This window comes from Euphorbia lathyris, chromosome 8 (genome assembly GCF_963576675.1).
Source record: "Euphorbia lathyris chromosome 8, ddEupLath1.1, whole genome shotgun sequence".
NCBI lineage: Eukaryota > Viridiplantae > Streptophyta > Magnoliopsida > Malpighiales > Euphorbiaceae > Euphorbia > Euphorbia lathyris.
In genome coordinates this window covers 65,420,402-65,438,658 of record NC_088917.1, presented here as the reverse complement: position 1 = coordinate 65,438,658, position 18,257 = coordinate 65,420,402, and the positions used below count along the sequence as shown (strand labels likewise).

Here is an 18,257-nt window from a genome sequence, read left to right as displayed (position 1 = left end):
TATGGCCCGATTTGTTACATCGAAAACATTTGAAGGAGGTTGGTTTGGTGTATGGGTCGTTGCCTCTAGGAGGTGGTGGTTCTCCCCTATAGGACCTCATATTCCCCTGGTATCTTTCCCGTAGTTGGAGCTTTCGCCCCACTAGTGCTTGCTATTTGCTTGCCCTTATCAACTGGCTTCGAGCCTTCGTTTCCCCCGAATGAGCATCTGTGATTCCACCTTGAGGGCAGGATTCCAAACGTCTTGCACTCGAATCACCATCTGGGTACCAATACAGTCCTGGATGTTGTATCTTAATTCCTCAAGATACCTAGAAGTCTTTTGACTTTCGATTTGCGATAAGTTAGCCCTTGTCGAAAGTCTGAAGAACTCTGAGGTATACTCGTGGGCGCTCTGAGTCCCTTGAGAATCCCCAATAAGAGTTATAGATATAATGTTCGTAATTTGGCGGCAGGAACTGCTCTTTTATTATCACCTTCATCTGTAACCAAGATCTAATTGGATCATTTTCCCCCTATTCTTCTTAACTGATCCCACCAAACTGACGCTCCTCCCTTCAACCAATACACCACGAACCTTACTTTCCACTCATCCAGAATTCCAGCATACTCAAAGAACCTCTATACTTCAAACAGTCAGTCTAAGAATCCTTCTATATCCAACTCCCCGAGCGAGGGTAAATCAATTTTAAGCTTAAAAGCATCATCCCTGTCGAAGTTCTCGACGTACCCTTCCATAATCTGATTATTATCAAGATATGGGTTTCCCCCAGCAATGTCGTGTTACCTATAAAACCAATATTTCTAGTGATTCTACCACCCCTAATAACATCAAAACCACCACTATCACTACCAGCTTTATGAACAATCACATAGTTAGGTCCTCTTACCTCATAAGCCCTTGAGCCCATTTGATTTGGTGGCTGAGGCGCTACATTCCACCGTGGTGGAGGCGAATATGGTGGTGTGGGTTGCCTTTGCGGTTGGATCACTGGAATCTCTTCATCCCCTTGATTAGGACCTCCTGTGGGTGGTCGTATGACAGTCAGTACTTCCAGCTTGAAGCTTTCCATGGAGGTTCTCATCTCCCTTAGTTGTATTTTGTTTGCTGTTATCGCTCGACTTGGGTTAGGTTTTGCTCCATTATGAGCTCATTTATTCAAACTTCTTGTCTATAGCTTCAATGAAGTCTTGAGGTAGTCTTTGTTGAACCATTGCCAAAAGAAGTTTCGGGTCAGGAAACAATTTGCTCTGATACCAATTGATACAGATTTAAAGATGAACATGTTGATTTTGATCATAAATCAACAAAGAGTTTCTTCACTAGCTAAATTAGTAGGAGTTAATACCAAGATGTAGGTATAAAAACCTTGCTCTCTAAGAGAAATAATGTTTGATTGATAAAAAATTCCCTCATCTTTACAGCTTTGGGGTGTTAAATACCCATATTGAGTGAAAACAAAGACCTCAAAGCCCTTACTAAGGTTTCACTTCCTACTCACAAAATAAGGGTACTATTGGGGTAAAAAGAAATAAGTGGCAAGCTAGTAAATAAGAGCTAATGACAAAACAACAATTAACAAGCGTGAAAATAGTAAAATCTAGTGGGCAGGTTGGCGCCAGACTTGTCTCCTTGGTGAATAATAATCCCATTGGATAAGTTGGGGGTGGTACACCATCAGCCTAGAAATGAAGGAATACACCCAGATCGAGATACACCAAAGCTTTATATGACTCTTCCTTCCCTTCTTATTCATTCCTCTTCCCATGTCTAACAAGATCCACCGCGTTATTACTTCCCCAACCTTGATTTAGGACTTACCGAAGAGATGCCCTCATCAGGTACAATTACAAAGGTCACACCTTAAGGCTATTATCATCAAATAATGAATGGAGAATCTTATAGTCTCTCTACATTCTCTTTTTCGTTAAATTATTCTCTTCCCCTCTATTCTCTATTCTAAATTCTGAGCTAAGTCAAAAGAACTTCTAACACTATGATTAGGCATATTGCATGAGTTTGTGTTTTTCTTGGAGAGTCTCCAATTCCATTGAAGTCCAAGAAGTAGAGTACAATCGTTTGATCATCTTCAAAGGTTGAGTATAGAGCCATGGCATCAACATCATATGAATTGCAATAATACCTATATTTATTGCTGATCTTCATATTGAACATCCACAAGCAACATTGTGCTTCTGTGACAACTTGTCGGCTATTTAGATTGCTAAAAATGAAGTATTCTATGAGAGAACAAAACATATGAAAATCGATTGTCATTTCATTCGCTAGAAGATTCAATCTAGCAAGGTTCTCTTTTACTTGTTACTTTTGTAGATCAACTAGCAAACTGTTTCACAAAACCGTTGCATCCTCTTTTGACAATGGTTAGAAATATTAAATGTTCAACTTCCCAACTCGAGAGGTCTTAATCATATAAGTTAGTTAATATCATTAACTACAATCATTGACATAGTAGTATGTATTATGTAAAGTTAGGTTGTTAGGATTAGTTAGTTAATTAGGCGTTTTTATGAGTATTCAATGTGTTCTTCTTCTTCAAGTTAGTTTACTAAGATTATGCTCCAAGTTTAGCATATGGATTCTGAAAATTGCTACAAAAGAGAAAACAAAACACACCCTATTTATGAAAATTAGCCGTTACACAAAAGTACATTTTGATGGTAATTGGATTTTACAGAAATAAAAAAAACCCCAAAAGAAAAAAAAGTCAATCCCTGAAAGAAACTTGGATTTTCTTAGGGAGACATGTACCCATATACCCATTCTCCAAAACTATACCATTTCCATTTCCATTTCCCCCTCCAAAACAAAGCCTAATCTCCATAATACTATTCAATAATTTCCCTTTCCCCCCATTTTCAACTGTTTTCAAGCTTGTTTTAAATACCTCCTTTACCCACCTTTCTATCTTACTGTTAGTATATGATCCATACCCTTTTATTATCTCTTCTACTACCTTTTCTTCAATCCTAAACCCCACCCTATTCACATTTTCCTCCCCATATTCTTCCTCCATACATTTCCTCATTTTCCAACTTATTTCCTCCCCTATCTTCCTCCCCAAATCATCTTGCTTTCCTTCAAAAACATACTTGTTTTTCATCAAAAGTTCAAGAATCCCATTTGGTGTCACTCCTTCGCTACTTAAATTGCTCGAAATGGGGCTGTTTTCGCCTTTTTTCTCTTCGTTTTCCTCTGCCATCATGTTCAAATCAAGTGTACTCATAGTACTAGTGAAGCTTGATTGTCTAGAGAAGCAATGTTTCTTCTTCTTTGCAATGTCCATGTCTTGTTCTTGTTCTTGTTCTTGTTGTTCTTCGGATTTTCTCTTTCGATCCGTTTCCTTGACTTCAAGCTTCATATGGATTACAGAATGTTCATGATGATCCAAGGAATCTCCTGATCCTCTTGTCAAGATAAATACTGGCTCCATTGTATCGAATTTCCTGGTTAGAAATGCATCAGCAAGGTAATTTAACAACTTGGTGTCAGCAAAATCTACATCTTCAATCAAAGCAACAATCTTTTCTTCATTTCTTAACGATCTTATGATAGTATCAGAACAAGCTTTGATGTTCTCTCTTTTTCTCAAACTGAAGTGAACAAGTGAATCAGGTGATCCCAACACAGATTCTGCAATTGCAAGTGCTAATCTTCTTTTCCCCAATGTGTCATTCCCTTGAATCATTAACCAAGTCCCTTTTTGATTCGATTTCGATTCAGCAAGAACATCTACTATAGAATCAATGGAATCAGATTGCCAAGGAACATTCTCTTGCAATAACTTACACAAATCACTCCTCCATTTCTCCCTTTTTTCAATATCAGACAAGATTGAATTGCCAAGAGCAAGTGTGATTTTAAGCTCCTTATCTTGAGTAGTGTTCTTGAGAGAATCCAAGTTTGGTAAGTCTCCTGTCTGCTGCTTGTGTATGATTCCATTCCCAAAGTTGAAATCAATGGTGCTGCAGGATTGTTGACGTCGAAATTTGGGGACCAAACTAACAGGATTCAAACCAGATTCTGTAAAAGAGATTGAATTTGAAGAATCTGAGATGAACTTGTTGTTGTTGTTGCTTTGAGTTGTTGACCACCATGGATATGCATTGTTCCTTCCAATTAGACCTTGACCATTGTTGTTGTAGAAATGAGTGTTCTTTCCTTGATGGTTTAGCCCTTGACATAATCCATTCCATTTTCTTCTCATCTCAACTAATTCATCCTGCAAAATTCAATCCAATCAATATCTAATTAAGATGCAAGTTTCAAAATTTCTAAACTTTGGACTCATAATTGCAATTATTTTCACTCAATTTCATCCTTTTTCAAGGATGAATTTAGGTTTACTTAGTAATTTTGTAATCAAATTCAGCTATGATAAAAACAATGTGAATAACATTGCATGAACAAGCATATTAAGAGTCTGTTTGGTTCACATTTTTATTCTACTGTTTGGAGTAAAAAACTAAAAATAGATACGGAAAAGGAGAACCGAACGGACACTAAATATGTTAAAAGGGTAATTGTTGAATTAATCAAAACATTTTATATGAAGATAAGTTTCAAGTTTACCTTTTGAGGGTGAAGCCAAAGGGGCAAGTTTTTATGGTGAGTAGATTTGAAGAGTTGAGCTTCTTTTTCATAGCTAGAAGTGCATTCTTGGCAGCAATTTAGCTTATCTTGCTCATCTTTTTCCTTCCCAATCAAGGGTTTTGTTTCCATCACTTGAATACTGCAAACAAATATGAATTCATTAATTAGTAAATAATTAATATTATAGAGAGGCCCCATTTAGAATAAATGTAATTCAATTGGGTATCACATGCAAATAAAATATTCTAAAAAGGACAAATAACATGCCAAAAAAGGACAGAAGAAGAATATAGTTAGTAAAAAAGAATAAGAAAAGAAAAGTAAAGGGATTTGCAAAAGTTGAATTGTAACTTGTGTCATATTCTTCAAATTAAGTGAAATATAAAAAATAGTCCTTAAACCTTTTATTTTTTTCAATTTTTTTTTTTTTTTTGAAAATGCATGCAGTTGGTGACAAAAGAAAAGAAAGTAAGGAAGGACAGTGATTCATTCTGTCTAACCAAACCATAGTTTTGTTTTTGTGTTTTGAGGGGTTGTTTTGGACTCATTCAGACCATAAAGACAGACACACTCTCCTACATAAAGTACATAAAAGCTACTTAAAGTTTCAACATTTCACCATTAATGGAGAATCCATGTGTCTCTCAATCTCCCACACATCATTATAATACTATACTCTAGGAATATGTAAAAAACAAAAGTGACCCTATTCTTCTAAAACATCCTATTTAGGCTCTAAACGCTCTTAAACTTACTTAAAGTAGATTGTAAGACGATAATAGGTCATTTTAAACAAGTTCAGAAGATAAATAGAACGTTTTTTCGGATAATTAAAATCACCTGGGAGCATGGAGAGTCAAGCCAAGACCACCAGAAGGAACAGAAACAGCTTGAAGTCCCCATTGAATCTCAAGAGGAGGTTGTCTCATTTGACATCTCATATAAGTCTGATAACTTGCACTACCCATTAACCAAACCTTATAATTCCCATTTAAACTACTCAAATCACACACTATCTTCCCAATTTCTCTGACTAAATCATCAACTGGATTATATTCTCCACCTATTTCCTCAACTGTCCATTTCAAATCTCCTGTGTATATAATCACACCACCACCACCACCACCATCTCCATTCATACATATTGCTTCCACTTTGTTCTTCAGCTGTGAAACATTCATCTCCACATCTTCTTTCTTCATAAACCTCAATGAAACTGGTGCAAATTGAAATTTCACAAACTGAACTTTCTTCAACTCTACTGGAACTTCCCCTCTCTCAACCCTTCCCATAATCTCACTCACAACAGATTCAGTCACAGACACAGAATCACCAACTATAACCGTGTTCTTCCTTTTCTTGCTCATGAACACCTCAAGGACTAACTTCACATCTTCCTTAAAATCAGGAGCAACAACCTTCCTTTGTGGGGAGAAAAAAAGAGGGTTTTTCTCAGGAGAGTAGGACAAGAAATGGGTGTTCCATGGATTTTGATTTTCATTGTAGTTGTTAGGAGAACAAGGGGAGGAAAAAACCCCAACCCCAGAAGCAACAGCAGCAGAAGATGAAGAGTAACACTGAAAAATTGAAGAAGAAGAAGAGGAAGAGGAGTCTTCAATATTGTTCTTGACACAAGTACTAGAAAACCCAGCTTCTCTCATGACTCTACTAACACTAGGATCATCTAGAATTGAGATAATAAGCTGTTCTAACTCAACTTTAATTGTCAAAAGAGGCTGTTGCTGCTGCTGTTCTATGCAACCCCTTCTCTGATGAGCTTGAGCTCTTTTAAGAGCGGCAATTAAAGCATTAGAAAGAGAGGGTTGTTGAGTGTGAATTAAAGGGCCAGGAGTTGTTGGAAGTCTATTTAGTGCAACATTGAAACACAGCTCTAAAGCTCTACATTGAAGAGGATGATGATGGTGATGAAGATGATGGGAAGATTGATGAGAAGAAGGTTGAGATTTAAGACAAGCCCTTCTTAAAAGACTGGTTCTTGAAGTGAGTAAAGTAGCAGCAACATGAAGAGGAGTGACCTGAGCATGGCCTCTCCGCCGTGCTAAGGTTAGAGAATGCTTCAAAACTGAAGCAGCCTCCGCCGTGAGGGTCTGCTGAACCGTACAAGTCCCTGAGCGCATTACTTGGCTAAAACCCCACCCCCCCACACCAACTCACCACTTTGGTGAAACCAATTGAACCCTGTTGTTTCTTTCCGGGAATATGATTTTCTTACTGGTTTTCTCTCCTCCCAAACACCCCCACCCTGATGAATGATCACTTTAATTTCTATAAAGATTCAAGCTTTAGAACTACCCAACTGAGAATTTTTTGAATTTTTTTAGAGAGAGAAAAGTAGATGGTGATAGAGGTTTAGAAGAAGCTAACTAGAGCATGTCACCATTTTTATACTTGCTCTATGTTCTTGTTATTTTTCCCTTTTCTTTTTTTAAAGAAAAGAAAAGAAAAAGGTAAAAATTTTAATTTTTTTTTTTCTTTAAAGGAACTTAGAATAACTACATTTTTGAACTAGGCTCTTTATTAATTAAAAGTGTAGATTAATATATAACTTTTAAATTGATTCATTTTTATTAATCAATTTAAGATTAGCTAGTTAGATATTTTTAAGGGGCTTTAGTTAGGGTAGTATCAAAAAATGACTATCTATAGCTATTTCGAAAGAAAAATTAACGGTTATTGACAACAACAAATGTGATGTATTGTGGAAATTTTAATATTGGAGCTACGAGTTGTTCGATATAAGTACTCTGATATTTAAGTTAGCATCAATCTTAAAAATTATAACATAAAAGAGGCAGAGTTTTCGATATACTTGAAAAATTCCTTAAACCATCTAATTATAAGTTATTGTGATCCCTATTAGGGTTTTACATGAGTTTCATTCTTATTACCGCATATTGTTGTCCCAGTGAAAGCTCTCCGCATGTAAAGGCTTCTTGGTATCCGAGTTCACTCTAACACTCTTTTTGCATGTGACTAATGTGTGTTTCTGGTTGCTCGGTTCGACTTCATCATTCCCATATCATGCCTTTACTCATGCGAGTCTCCGAATTCCTCTTCTAAACTATATGGCTCAAATCTTTGTAGTATGTGACGTGGACCTCTTCTTAGCCACCTTATATCCCCTTTAAAACTTCCTTCGAGGTATAGAACATCTCGCACGTGACCTCTCTTTAAGTGAATTGAATTACTCATTTAAAGCCAATCAGATACTTTTTTAAGTGAATTTTCTCTCGATTAAAGTTTAATGCAAGATTTTTAACTCAAGTAACTTGAGACACTAAACAACTTTGAATCAAACCTTAATTGGGACAAAGAACAAAACTTTAGTTCATAAATGAAAGAAAAAGAAAAAGAATATTATATTAGTATATTAGTACAACATAATAATACTTATTACCTTTTGGATTTAACTTTAATTAAATTCTCTTTTCCTGATGAGTTTAAACAGTTAGACTGCACTATCTTTTTATATCTCTCAATGCACCTATAAAGTAGTAATGTACTCTCTATCTATGTCCCTTGATTTTTGTTTTTGCTATAATAATTAGTCTTATTAATTAACAAAAAATAAAATAAAATAAAAATGATTGTTTTTAATAATAATAATCATTAATTCCTCTTTTTGTTGGAACTGCCAAAAATTCAAAATAAAAATAAAATAGAAAAATAGAAGAGCATGATTCACTTATCAAATAAGATAATTAAAAGCTGCAGAATGAGATTTCAATCTACCTTAATTTACCAACTTCTTCTGTATAGAATCAATTAATAAGATATGATGAAAATATAAATTAAATTTTATTCTTTTATAAGAATATATGAAAAGGGTCCACAGTTCAAAATATGAGCAAAGAAAGACTGAGAGCAGCTGCTTGCTGCTTTATTTTCCACGTCAGTCTCTGTTTGAATAGACAGACAAAGCCAGCACAAATTCAAGAAGAAAAAGTAGTAAAGTGAAAAAGGGCAAAAAGAAAGACAGACTGTGTTGTTTTATGTTATCAGAGATTAAAAGAAATTCCCAAAATTTATAAAATTTAGCCCTATAGTTCATACAAGTCATTTCCGCAGCCCGCTGTCTCCGCGCCGATAACCTTTTTGGTTAGCTGTTGATTGTGTAAATTTGTTTGGTAAAACTTAAGTGTAAAATGATAAATAAAGACACGGTAAAGTCTTTAATTGGGGTTAGATGGTAATAAATAGGGGTAAAAATGTCATTCAAAAGAGATGTAACAATAAGCTAATTGAAAAATCTCCTAAAATGAGCTTTTTGTATCCAATAAACTCTTTCAAACATATCTCCACCAAACACCACTATTAGAGATTTGACTACTCAAAACCTTTAAAGTGGTTAAATCTCTAATTTTGCTCCAAATTATTTTTTACCAAACAGGGGCTAAGTCTTTAAGTAGAAAACAATGCAATTTTAAATTTAATGTTTACTGATAGACGCAATTTCAAGACTAATTAACAACAACTTTGGAGGGTGAGTTAAACATGAAATTATACTATTTTTTTCGGTTAGATTTAAATTGTATAAACGTTAGATTTAAGATTACGTTGTTTTTTTGTTATGGGTAAATAAAGAAGAGAGAGAGAAAGAAAAAGGGGAGTGTAAGTGGTTCACGCCAATCCTGGTAGAGAGACAGCATTTTATTCCCAAAGGAGCCAAAAAGCAAGAGTATGTCTGCTATTACTACATTTCATTGCATTGCATTATTGCTTCTTTTTTCCATCCTGCATTCACCTTTTGTCTTCATTCTCTCTCTCTTATCAAACTCTTCTCTACTGTCTTAATACATCTTTTTGTATTCACATATCCAATTAATTTCTGATCACAAACTTGAATATTCAAGTTCTGGTTTAGACAATCATTAACCGGATCCTTCTATTTGAGATTGGATATTTAGTCCGTTTTTCTAGAAATGTATTCCTTCTTGATTAGACTTAGAGAATGTTTGTTTCAGCTTTTCAGATGAACATTTAGCGTTTCACTCCAAACTGCAGGAAATATACCATTTGTTTAGGTTTATATAATAGCAGCGTTTAACATTTTCTCTGGAAATTGCAGCATTCTCAAGCGTTTCACACTCCTATTTGAAGCTTTTTCATAAACAGTTGTTTGTAGTTATATGTTATTGACAAAATTATCATTCTTATTTCCATATTCTTTAACATTATTTATATTTCTACAATATAATTACTGGAACAACAAGGTTTTGTTGCATTCAATAAATTTTTTATTTTTTATATAGATTATTTTTATTAATTTGTGAAACACATTTTTTATTTTATAATTGGATACGGTGCAGAAATACCCCTAACATTTACAGTTAGGAGTAATTTTACCCTTAACGTCTAAAATGATGCAATTATACCCCTAATATTGGCAGCCAAAATCAATTTTACCCCTAACATTGACAAGTTGGGTCAATTTGAGAAATAATTTATCAAACTGTCTTTTTTTATCATAAATATTGTCATCTGCACTTCACATGTGCATCATTCTATCATCGTTAGTAACAGATCACAAACATATGATTAGACGTGAATTTTTTTTTAAGAAAATAAAAAAATATATATTGTCTTTTCTATGAGGTGTACAAAAAAATTTCAAATATTTTGCTGAATTTATAAATATTAATTTTCAATTTTATTATTAAATCACAAAAATACGAAATCTCTTTTTTAGAACTACTGATATGTACAATTGGTGTAGAATAAGAAATAAAATATCTATGTTTTCTAATAATATCTGAAATCGACCTAACTTGCCAATGTTAGAGGTAAAATTGCTTTTAGCTGCTAGCGTTATGGGTAAAATTGCACCATTTTAGACGTTAAGAGTAAAATTATTCCTAGTTGTAAACGTTATGAGCATTTTTTCACATTTTCCCTTTATAATTTCATCGTTGATTAATTTAAAACATGTCAATTTTAGACATTTTAAATCCGAACAGCAACAGTTCAATATAATTTTACCAAACATTAGTAATTAAACAGCTACAGCATCTAACAACTTACTGCAACTGCAAACAACTAACAGCAACCGTAACAGCTATTAGCTAACAGCTGAACCAAACAGACCCTTAGACTTAGTGTATCCTCAGTTTCACTCTAATAAGAATTGTCCGGTAACCACAGTTATCTTCTAAGTATAATATATCTAATATTCACGCATTGTATATTAACATTAATGAATCCCTATGTATATACATGAAGTGACTGAACCCTCAAGGAGACAAATCCTTGTCTAACTCGTGTAACTCACTATTAGTCCAAGACCCGGCTAGTTCAATATGGACTACTAAATCCAAACCGATGACAATTAAATCTAGACGGGCTGATAGTCCACACTGATTTGATGACAATTCCTAGTTCTTACATACTGTATTCTCCATTAAAGATTTGTCCAAATTTTTTTTTTTTATAATGTTTCAATTGTGGAAAGAGTAACTAGTAAGATTTTTTCTTTTATTGTTAAACTATATGTATGAAAGGTGATGCATACATTCTTTAAGCTTTGAGTAATTTCTTTTTGAATTTACTTTCACTTAATTGCTTACCTTTTCTTTCCATTTTTATTCCTTTCTTCTTGTAGTTTGTATTATTTTACTCAAATTCATGAAAAGATTACTTATCACTATATATACTGAAACTTGCTGAGGGATAAACATTACCTTTATTGGTCAACAATTTTCTTTTTTTCTTTTTTCATCTTCTTCTTGTGTTGTGCGTTTGACCCAAAACATTTATCTCATAAAATTTCAACTAAATTAAAATAAAAAAATGAAAGTTGGTTGTGGACTGTCAATTTTTAGAAATTAGTGGATTTTTTTTTTTAAAAAAAAAAAATTGCACTAGGCCCAGATGTAATTCAAACCCATGACCTCCCAAGGTATAGGTAAGCTCTCAACTACTAGGCTAAGAGCTTCACCACAGAAATTAGTGGATTCTTTTAATTAATTTATAGAATAATTGCTAACTATATTAGAATAAAATTACCTTAATAATTAAATTTTCGTTTTAATAGGAATTTGATCCATTATAATAAAAAAATAAAAAATTTCTATCAAACTTCCAATCTCATGTTAGACGAGTATTTCCACCTCCAATTATCCATATTCTTGGAGTAATACACTTTACCGATCAATATGTAATACATCTTTATTCAACAATCGTTATATTTTTTTTGAAAGAGAAATGCATTGATAAGTCTCAATTGGACAGATAATTAAAAGTAGCAAAATTCGGAATACTATTACAAATTTGTGGACAAGTCCCAATACGAACTTGACTGAGTAAAAGTCGTGTTGATGTAGAATGGATCTGCATTGCATTAAAATGTCTTCAAATTCCGTGCTGTCATCCGTCCCATTGTTGATGCCGTCGGCTACTATTTTGGCATCTGTTCTGAATGAGACTCGATCAAAGCCTCAGTTTGCCACCTATTCCATAGCTCGTAGTACGGATAGGACCTAGCTTTCCTTAACCAAAACATTACCTTTCTTCCCAGGGTGAACTGTCCATTACAATCCCGGAGAACTGCACCTGCGCCAGTCTGATATGACGATCTACTTCTATCTGATATGATGACGAGAAGACATTATATACCGCTCTTTAGTGTAGTAGACATACAAAATTACTTTTTACAAATTTTAACTGCAAAATTTAAAATATAGTGATTCCATCATGTGTAAAAAAAAATTCTATCTAAAATTAAATTCTCAATATTCCATCTTGAATAATTGGTTAGATCAAGGGTTATTTTCCCAAGCTGTTTTATTGCATTAAAAGGAGCCAAAAGATTTTTTCAGTAAAGCCCACTACCAAAGGTACACTTTGTTTAAAGCATTTCAAAAGCAAATTCAATATGTATAAATAATTGATTATTAATTCATGCTTAATGTGTTAGTTTCATATCACTCAAGATTGCATTCACATACATTAATTCAACTTTTTATAATGCTAGAAGAAGAAAAATGGTAAATAATATTTAAATAGGGTCATATATTTTACTATTAGTCAAAGTAAAAAATGAAAACAAAGTCTTTCAAATATATATGTTTTATATTGTAATAATATTAATAAATCTCTCCTTTATTATTGTGATACATCAAAAGTGCTAATGTACAAATTATATGTAGAAAATACAATTGTCCTAAGTCTAATCAATTTGTCTCCTTAAAGAAAGTCTAATCAATTTGTTACAATGTGATGAGGTTATCAAGTCCATAAGAAATGACAAATTGGGTGTTCCATGTATGCGGAGCAATTCGAGAGTCATCATCGGGATGGGGCCAAATCGTCGACTAGGGACTAGGGTTGATGATCTATCCTCATAATTCCGGAACAGAATGTCTACATGTCGCTAGCCTCAAGCTTAGGATCGGCGACCCGTATTTGTGCTGGACCTTTCACACGCCCAACTTTGTTTTTTTCTTTTTTGCTATTTGAGAGCCAATTACCAATGTTGCGGGACCCATTTCATTTGAGCTGCCTCCTTATTTACTAATCTGACACCCTTCAAATTTGCAAGTTCGCCATCCATTTATTCTTTTTCCATTTTAACCCTTTAATTTATGTTTAGTTAGTTTGTTTTTGAAACTTTTATGTACTTTTCATCCTATGGGTTTATTGGGTATACATGGCCCATTTTAAATTGTAAGAGAAATTTTCATCAAGCAAAAATAATTACTTCTCCAATGGAGGCTAAAGTTCACACCTTTTATCATTTGAGGGGGTTTGTAGACTCTTTAAAGTCTAGCTTGAGAATCACATCTTTATTGGTTTTTGGGTTAAAACCTTCACATTTTCTTCTCTCAATACCTATACGTATCAGTTAGTATAAGATTCAATTATTTCTTAATATGAAACTTCTTAAGGTATGGTTCAACCTAGAATTTCTCAAGAACAAATGGAGGCATATGACAATAAGCTCACAGATTTGAGGCAAGAGATAAGGGCTTCAAATGAGTGAATGAGGGTGGAATTTCAAGGCATGCTTTAATAGCCTTGGAGCGGAATTAAAGAGGAGAAGAGGAAGATCGTCTACCACCTCCACCACCATCAAATCCTCCAAAAAGGGAGCCAAGTAATCCATTTCAACCACCTCCAAACCCTAAAGTACCAAGAAATCATGAGGTAATGGACATAATTTCAATCAATTTGATGAATTTTACAGTGAGGATGAGGAAGTTGAGTATGATGATGTGTGTGGGCGTAATGAACGTAGAGGAGATAACGAGTTGGGTTTTGTGAGGAGGAACCCCTATGGTGGGAATGAGAATGAGAGAAATCCACTTAGGGAAAATTTTGATAGGGATTATGCTTTTTAATTGAAAGTGGATTTACCTAGATTTGGGGGAGATTTAGACATTGAGGGGTTTCTTGATTGTCTATCGGAAGTGGAGAGGTTTTTTCAATATACGGGCATACTCGACCATAAGAGAGTAAAGTTAGTTGTCTGTCGTTTGAAAGGAGGGGCTTCATTTTGGTGTGATCAAATTGGGGAAGAACGAAGGCGAGGGGAAATGGAACTAACTCAGTCTTGGTCGCGGATGAGGGCAATGTTGAGAAAGAGGTTCTTACCACTGAACTATGAGGAATACATCTATTGTTCCCATCAAAAGTGTACACAAGGGAGTAGGAGTGTCCACGAGTGTATCTCAGAATTTTTGAGGTTGTTAGCTAGAGCTCAACTGATGGAATTAGAGAGTCAAAAGGCATCTAGGTATTTAGAAGGGTTGAGATACAATATTCAAGATAAAATCGATACTCAAATGGTGATTAGGGTGCAAGATGCAAGAAATTTGTCACTAAAGGTGGAGTCACAATTGAGCAAAAGAAGTAGGGAAAGTTATAGGCAGATGGGGAGGGGGGAAAGGCTTTTCTATGATTAGAGAGCAACTGAAGCCTTTGGATAAAGGGAAGTGATATCACACTTCCTTTAAACTTCATCTTCGATGACTTGGGACCACAAAAGATGTTAGAAAATGGGGCAAAAGTTCCGGCAAATCCTCTTTGATGCTAAAGTTAGAAGGTATTAGATATAATATCTAGCAAATAAGTAACAAAGAGTGAAGTATTGAATAGTTAAAGTAAGATACCTGAGCTTGTGAAATGTCTCGACTATTTATAGATAAAATAAAATGTACATGGCCACGTGGCAGCACCTAATATGTCTTTGGACCCTATCTTTCCAAGCCACAACATTTCAGAATGTGGGAAGCGTGTATTTGGAATCCAACATGCTCATTAGTCCACGTGTTTCCAAATACAGCTTCCGAAGACAACCTTCAATTGTAAGGTGCCCATAACCATGGCTTTGGACAAGCTTCGATAAAGAATGACGCTATAATGGGCCTTGGTGGAATTGGGCCCATTCAAAGACTTCAGATCATATTGGGGCCTAGCTTCCAAAAGCCTAAATGATTTAGTACTGTATCAGGAAGCAAGTGGTAGGCACAAGTGGGGTTAGAAGTCCTAGTGTTGTAAAGGCACCTCTCGGTGATAGAAGGAAAGTGATGAGAGACCCACCACCACCTAGAAACAACAATAATCCATATGTTAAGCCGACCCCATTCAAGTGTTTCTATTGTAAGGAGTCAGACCATCGTTTAAATGAGTGCTAGAAAAAAGGAACACGAATATGGTGGAAAGGTATGATAATGATTATAATGATGACGATGGTGTCTATTATGAACCTCTTGAAGATGATGGGGGATATGGAGTTAGAGGATACCCATCTTGTGCATGTGTGAGAAGGTTACTAGTGTCCAATTGAGTTGAAGATGATCAAAAGCACTAAGTGTTTCGAGCAAGGTGCCTAGTATAAGGTAGGAGGTGTAACATCGTCATTGATAGTCGGAGCTAAGAGAATATTATTACCCAAGTCACCATGAAGAAATTAAATTTGACCATTGAGGTACATTATAGATCATATAGTGGAGGTGGATTAAGAATGTAGGGGGGGCTTAGAGTCAACCAAGTAAGGTGTCGATTATGATTGGGGACAATGAAGAAGAAGTTTCTTGTGATGTGGTATATATGGATGCGTGTCATATGTTATTGACCATGGCGTGGCAATATGATATGCATGTTACAAATGTGGGAAGGCGGAATACTTACAAGTTTTTGAAAGATGGGGTGAAATACATATTCACTCCTATATTGTGAGAACCTAGCAAGAAGAAGAAAACTACCTTTATTGTGTGTCCAACCCATAAGGCCTTAATGGAGGAGTTTAAAGAGAGTCAATTAGTGTATATTGTTATGGAAAAGGCTAGTAGCCGGAAGGATGATGATGAGCGAGAATTACCCGTTCAAGTGAGCTTTATGCTCGAGGAGTACCAAAATATTTTCCCTAAAGAACTTCCACATGTATTACCACCCTTGAGGGATATACAACACCATATTGACTTGGTACCAGGGACTAGCTTACCTAATCTTCCGCACTACCGGATGAACCCCAATGAGAGTGAGATTATGAAGGAGAATGTAGAAGAGCTTCTTGAGATGGGGTGTGTTTGAGAAAGCATGAGCCCTTGTGCGGTCGACCTTGATTACTTCAAAGACAGGCGGCTCTTGGAGGATGTGTGTGGATAGTAGGGCCATTAACAAAATCATCATCCCCATTCCACACTTTACAGATATGCCAGATCAATTGAGTGGTTCTAATTTTGTCTTGGGGAATGGATATCACCAAATCCGTATAAGAGCGGGAGATGAGTTGAAGAACACTTTCAAACCTCAGGTTGGTTTGTATAAATGGCTTGTGATGCACTTCCAAATGAACAATTGATGTGTATGTGTTTAAGACTCACACTTTAGCAAGTGAACTAGATCATCAATAGTAAGGACATGGTAAATACCAAGTATTAATAACCATATTAATAACTAATACAAATTTGTATTAATCCTAACTTTTTCCTATCAGTGATTAGATAACATGAGTGATTCATCCAATTATTTAATCATAACTTAAGTCTTTAAGCCATTATTCATGAAAACAATTTTCAGAAATTAACATGTTATCCAAAGGCCCAAGTTTGAGTGACTTTCTAACCCGAACAGTCCAGATAAGTTGAGTTGAATTATAATAATGTGAGACAACTGGTCTTGACTTAATTTTTAAATCAAGGGGTTTTCAATTAATTCTTTAAGGTCTCATAATCTCATTTTAGTCTTGCTTTTGTTTAGTTGCTAATGCTTTGGACATAAAATCATATGCATAGACATATAACAGTTAAATCACAACTATGGACAAATCTACATCCATTCCGTTTGAGCCAGAAAATGAATGGACATCAATAGTAGGAAAACATACATCCACAATATATATTCTTCTATTTGTTTGACTCTCATCTCCTTAGCTGCGTATGGATTACAATAACTGAAATATAATAGATATTTAGAAAGATAGGACTCACATAGGGAGATCTTTAACTGGATTTTGTATTATGATAGGTAACTTCTTAATCTCTTGGAAGACAAAGAAGCAACCAACAATAAGCAAGTCATCTACTGAAGCTGAGTATATGAGTATGGCAATGACTTCATGTGAAATAAAATGGATTGCTTATCTATTAAAGGATTTTTGTGCTCAACCAAAAAATGTCAATTCCCATGTACAGTGACAGTCAATCAGCAATTGCAATTGCTAAAGAAGTTATCTTTAATGAAAAAATCAAGAACGTTGACATTGATTATCATATCATTCGTGAAAATATTGAAAATGGTTTTATTTCAATCTCATTCATCTCTACAACATAACAAATTGTAGATTTGTTTACCAAACCGTTTGTGAGCGGCAGCAAAACCCGATTACCCTTTTTTTTCGGCAAAAGATGTTATGTTTTTACATGACATCATCACTCAATATTTTTAAGGATGATGTTTAGCGTGTCCCTTCTAGTGTATGCATTCTAATTAAAGAAAAAAGCTTTGAAAATCCTTCAGAAGTTACCTTTAGAGCGTTTTCCCAATTTAGAGCGTGGTAGACCTACGAACACGAAGACTCCAGGAACTTTGAACAACAACCCGAACCTGAACCAAACAGACATAATACCTCTGAAATATAAAAGAGATCATTCTAAATACCTTTAGATTCGAATTGAAGTTAAAATAAGATGATTTTAGTCCGAAAATGTTGATTTCTGGAAGTAACAAGGACTTCAGAAAGTGTGAAAATCGAGAATGAACTGTACTGAGTTTGATTCTTCAATATCAATCATATGTTTTTGTGTTTAGAAACATATTTAACACTCGAAAACAACAAATTGTAGGATCAAAAGGCTTTCTTCTTCCTTTTCTCTCTTTGAAAAATGTTTGTAGTGTAAAAAGTTGGCTTTCTAATGTAAAAAATTATGTTTGTGATGTCAAAAAAATCTCTCCCTCACCTGGCAGTTTTCTACCGAAATTCAAATTAAAAACTGCTAGAAATCGTCTATCATCGCCGATCGGCTACGATCCAGCCTAGGGTTTTTTGGGGGGGGGGGGGGGGGGGCTCTCGCCGCCGACTACACCCTTGAGTAATAGTGTTTTGATAGTTAATAACCCTCATAATTTTAGTTCATATTGGTTTATCTGTAATATTATTACAATAGCTTAAAATAGTTGAGTTT

At 34.8% G+C, this 18,257-nt stretch overlaps 1 protein-coding gene across 1 annotated transcript; it reads right to left on the bottom strand.

The window, feature by feature from the left end:
* Window positions 1–2,642: 2,642 nt before the first annotated feature.
* Window positions 2,643–6,966, bottom strand: LOC136202227 (protein SMAX1-LIKE 4). Its single transcript, XM_065992730.1, has 3 exons — window positions 5,455–6,966; window positions 4,594–4,753; window positions 2,643–4,243 (listed from the first exon to the last, which is right to left on the bottom strand). The coding sequence occupies exons 1-3, from the start codon at window positions 6,750–6,752 to the stop codon at window positions 2,729–2,731; spliced, it is 2,973 nt and encodes a 990-aa protein (XP_065848802.1). The 5' UTR covers window positions 6,753–6,966; the 3' UTR covers window positions 2,643–2,728.
* Window positions 6,967–18,257: the final 11,291 nt, after the last annotated feature.

Coding starts and splice junctions, on each gene's coding strand:
- LOC136202227 (XM_065992730.1), bottom strand. CDS start 6,752: ATGCGCTCAGGGACTTGTACGGTTCAGCAGACCCTCACGGCGGAGGCT. Junction 4,754..5,454: donor TTGACTCTCCATGCTCCCAG/GTGATTTTAATT, acceptor ATTTGTTTGCAG/TATTCAAGTGATGGAAACAA. Junction 4,244..4,593: donor TTTGGCTTCACCCTCAAAAG/GTAAACTTGAAA, acceptor TGAATTTTGCAG/GATGAATTAGTTGAGATGAG.